Raw genomic sequence first — 5,280 nt, forward strand, 5'->3', positions numbered from 1 at the left:
GAAAATCTAACAGGGTCCACTTAACCAATTTTTTACCCAATTGTTTTTTTTATTGGAAAGTTTGCTTGGAATTAAAGTTGGGTAGGCAAGTGTAAAACACCCATCCCCAAAACACCAAAATCGAATTTCTGACTTGTTGAAACACAATAATTTAGTATAGTTTAAATTAAAATAAAAGTGACTCGACTTTATTGAACTCAATCCAACACCCTTTTGACTAACATATTACACCTTCGTTACCAAAAAAACAAATATGTGTGGACTAAGCTCAAATAGAGCTGTCAAAAGCTGACTTGATCCGAGAAATTTACCCGAACCCGATTATTAATCGACCTGTTTGAAACCAAATAAATGGTGACCCGAATCTGATATGACCCGACTTGAAACCAACCCTAGACCCGAGTTAACCCGAGTATTTGAGACCCGAATCCGAATATGAAACGACCCGGAGATGACCCGACCCAAATATAACCCGTAAATAATTGACTTGAACCGAACCCGACCTAAACCGAGATTGATCCAAACCCATTTTAACCCGTCAAAATACGAATTAACCCGACCTGTTACTAACCCGACCCAAATTTAACCCGACCTGTTACTAACCCGACCCGAATATAACCCGACCTATTACTAGAACTGTTAAAAGCTGACCCGAACTGAAAAATTTACCCGAACCTGATTATGGTGACCCGATTCCGATATTACCCGACCTGAAACTAACCCTAGCTAAACCCCAACCCGAGTATATGAGATCCGAATCCGAACATTATATGACGTATTTTTCAAACTTATCTTCTAAAAATCTAAACTAAACTATCTTATGGGATTAATATGAACTTATTATATATATCTTATCTAAACTTATTTGAACTTATTAACTTAAATAAAAACTAATTTGAAATTGTTTCCTAAAATGAGTGGAACCAATGAAAAATAGATCAGAATAGGGTCTAAACATTCTTATCGAAATTAATATGAACTTTTTATTTTATCTTAAATTTACATGATCACATTTAATTCGAATTTGAACTAATATGAAATTATTTATCCTTAAATAAGCGAAAAAAATGTAATAAATGAAGAAATTGATAATGATTAAACATAAACGTCAATACATGAATTGTTAATAAACCAACACGGAAAATATACCCGAACCCGATATGACCTGACCTGAAATCAACCTGAGACCCAAATTAACCCAATATTTGAAACACGAACCCGAACATGACCCGACCTGATTATAACCCGCAAATTATTGACTTGAACCGAACTCGAGAATGACCCTAACTCATTTTAACCCGTTAAAATCCGAATTAAACCCGACCTATTGTTCACTCGACCCGAATATAAATCGACCTGTTATTGACCCGACCCAAACCCAATAAGACGTATGACCCGACTCAAACATGACCCAACCCAAACCCAACCCACATAGGTTACGATATTAACCCGAGCTGACTCGACCTAGGCTAACCCGACTCAAATCCGACCTATTTACCCGAATTCACACCTCTAAGCTCAAATCAAACAATGTCATTAATAATGAGGGAATTTGGATGAGTGTGCAGCCCATTAATCTGGCTGAACGGGGCCCAATGAACAAGTAGTTCGTTTGCATTGGAAATTTGGAATAATGGATATTATTTGCTAGTCTCTTTTCATTTGCTATATTTTGTGTTGGACTTTTCAGAAAATGTTGCTAGTTTGCTACATAAGTTTCAATGTGCTTTTGAGTGGTATCAATATTTAGCATTTTTGATAGTGTAATGAACTTCATCAATGATAATAATAGTCAAAAGTGAAATTTAGTCATTTGTATTGTGAAAAAAGCAATACTGCAGAAAGATGAAAATAGATCAAGGAAATTAAAATATGTTTTTTATTAAAAAAATTGGTAAGGAAAAACACAATTGTAAATATGATATAACATATTTATAAGCCTCAACCATCAACTTAAACTTTTGATTGAATTAGTTTATTTGGTTAACAACATGGTATCTAAATGACATAATCTTGAACTCTAAGGAAATATAGATATAACTAATTAAATTAGCATAGCCCCAGTAGCAAAAGTCAATACTCCATAAAAAACCGTCTTCGTCGGAGAGAAAGGTGTGAGTGCGCATGAGGCATAGTTATGAGGTATGGAGTTATTCAAATTTGTAAAATTAATGGATTCATTTTCTATACTTCCTTTGATTAATTTCGATTTATAGTAATAAAATCCTGCTCATCTTTCACTTTTAAATAAAATGGAAATTTTGTCAAAAACCATCTTTTAAATCTTTGTTTTTGTGATGAAAAATCACCTTTTTAAAAATAATATTCTAAATTATTACAGTATTACCAAATTTAAAACTTTTGTTGTAATTCATTATTAACGACTTCATGATTATTATCCAGTATGGGTGGTGCCGTGGTGGACTGGTGGTATCTGTGAGGATTGTGACCTAGTTTATTAACCTATTTCTTTTTATTTAAAGTAATATGAAGGTCCCTACGTATTAAACCAACACCTCTCACACGTTAAGCCAACCAATCTTCGTAGGTCGACGCTTGAGAGATATAGGGGGGAGGGTAAAGGAATCCCCCTACCTCCAAGCAAGTGTAATTGGTGAGGCTCGAATTTGTGACCTCAAAGTCGCAAAATAAGTTCTCCGCCAAGCTTTGCTTAGTTATGTTGACCTACTTTGCATCGATACATTTTGGGCCTTTTGTTCACATACAAGTATCCAACACAGCTAGGCCAAGGTGTGATTACTTTAGTTAATTTTCATTTATCGAAGAAATTAAATTAAATTTATCTCAATGTAACAAAACTTATTAGATCTTACTTCGTGTTTCAGTTAAAATTAACCTTAAATAGCCTTATGTTTACTAAATTTAACTTAATGACTTGTATCAAAACTCAATTTCCTTGAACCTATGTGCTATTCTAAACTTATTAATTCTATAACATGAGTGAAAACAAGGTAAATAGATTGGCCTAAAATTAAATGTTTTAAAATGTCTAATTTTAGATCGATAAATAATGCTTTAGAGGTTAGTTAAGTTATGACATACTCCGTAGAATTTAGGCCTCAAATTACCTCATTTTTCTAGGATTATATTATCAAAAAAATTTAATTAAAAACAACCTCTCGAAAATAATAATTAAGATTAATAATTATTGTCCTACTCAGCTTTCTTCTTTTGTATTTTTGATTTCTTTCCTATTTCTGCAAGATTGTTACCTAAATATATTCTAAAATCAAATCAACCTACATTAAATTCTCTCTCATCACAAGAATGCCAGCAATAATATCTTAGGCCCTGTTCACTTCACCTTAAGAAAATAATATTCAATAAAAATAATTTCAGTTCAGTAAAAATAATTTCAGTTCAGCAAAAATAATTTCAGTTCAGCAAAAATAAGTTCAGTTCAGTAAAAATCAGAATTATAAAGAAGAAATATAACAGAGAATCAGTAAAATTAATTTCAGTTCAGTAAAAAATAATTTCAGTTCAGTAATATTAATTTCAGTTCAGTAAAAATAATTTAAGTTTAGCAAAAATAATTTCAGTTCGATAAAAATAAGGTGAAGTGAACGGGGCCTTAACTTATAAAATGTGTCCTCACCAAGAAAAAAAAAATTGTAAATTGTGTAACAAGTTAACAGCACTTTTAAGAGTAAATCACCTCACATAATATGTTTTGACAGCATTACTCAACTTATTAAACTATACGATGAGCTAGCTTTTATATTTTAAGCAGCCATAGTTTTTTTCCCGCTAATATGGCACACGAGATTGTAGATGAACTAATGAATTGAACCAATTGGCTGTATCTTGTATGTTCTCTCTCTAGCTATGTGATCCCTCGACGTAGTTCAAGGATTCTTCCCTCTCTCTTTGAACGTACCTCTTTCTAGAGTTCCTCCTACTAACGTACAATTGTACAAAATATTGTATTTGACTTTTTTGAAAAATACTTTTCTTATACTACCTCTGTCAATTGTTATCTGCAACTTTGAAATTTTTTATGTCTTAATTAATACCCCAAAGTTGCAGATAACAATTAAAAGAGGTAGTATATAATATGAATTTATGTTATCGCTACACTAATAAATTTTGTTAAAAAGTGAGTTTGAACTTGTTTTCATTGTATTAGAATTATATATTAATTCAAAATAAAATGAAAAGAGTGTGACCTTAGAAATAAGTGTATATATATATATATATATATATATATATATATATATATATATATATATATATATATATATATATATATATATATATATATATATATATATACTACTTCCGTTTCATATTATTTGCAACGATAAGACATTTTTGCTCTCTACTTTATATCAAATCGTTGCAAATAATATGAAACGGAGGTAGTAGTTATATTTAAGGTGTCATTTAATGGATCATGAGAGGCTACAAAATAAACTTATGGACCTTGTTTTGATGATAATCAAAATTTGAGTTTTTATCAATTTGAATTCAAAATGTGAGAATGTGAGAATATATATTATAAAACGGTGGTCAAGTATACAACTATTTTGAGAGCAATTTAATAAAATAAAGCAAAGGAAAAAAAAAACACAAAATGTATAGCACTAGAAAATTAGAGTACTTCATTAAACAAAAACTTTGACTAAATAAAAAGTACATTAATTAAAAAAACACATAAAAACGGTCCAAGACCTACAACAACAAAAAAAAATTAAAAGAAAACCTTAAACCCCATAAAATGATAAAACTAAAAGAACAACAATTGAAATCCCAAAACTACCCTTAAACATTAAAATTCTTTAAAGAAGTTGCAAAAATAGGGAGAGAAGGGTAATGGCAAGGCAATTGCCAAGGCTTCATCATTGGATGACAATTATTAATTTCTCCTGCTGAATTATTATTATTAGAAGACGATCCTCTGACAACCTTAGCAATCTCTGTAACTGACTCCAATGCATCCAATCGCGTTTCGAGCTTATCTTTTAGCGTTTTCAGCTCATTGTTTTGATCATCCAACCCAACTAAAACGTCAGATATCTCATCAATTTTGTAGATTATCTCTTTGTTTTGTAATTCCAATCCGCTAACCTCTTTCAGCAGATTGTCCAAATGTTTCTGCTTCTTTTCCCTTGATCTTCGAGCCGATTCGCGGTTTGAATCCAATCTTCGACGCTTTTTTTCGTCGATGCTGCTACACCCTCCTGACGATCCTGAGCTTACCACTGCTTTCGACGAGGTTTTTCCGTCGCTTCTTAGGTTGCTTTTCGACGCCCTCAT

The 5,280-nt window shown here is 31.7% G+C and overlaps 1 protein-coding gene across 1 annotated transcript; it reads right to left on the reverse strand.

Moving 5' to 3' along the window:
• Window positions 1-4,785: 4,785 nt before the first annotated feature.
• Window positions 4,786-5,280, reverse strand: LOC110697372 (bZIP transcription factor 53-like). The gene has a single exon (XM_021874754.1). The coding sequence runs from the start codon at window positions 5,278-5,280 to the stop codon at window positions 4,786-4,788; it is 495 nt and encodes a 164-aa protein (XP_021730446.1).

Source organism: Chenopodium quinoa, unplaced genomic scaffold (assembly GCF_001683475.1).
Source record: "Chenopodium quinoa cultivar QQ74 unplaced genomic scaffold, ASM168347v1, whole genome shotgun sequence".
Taxonomy (NCBI): domain Eukaryota; kingdom Viridiplantae; phylum Streptophyta; class Magnoliopsida; order Caryophyllales; family Amaranthaceae; genus Chenopodium; species Chenopodium quinoa.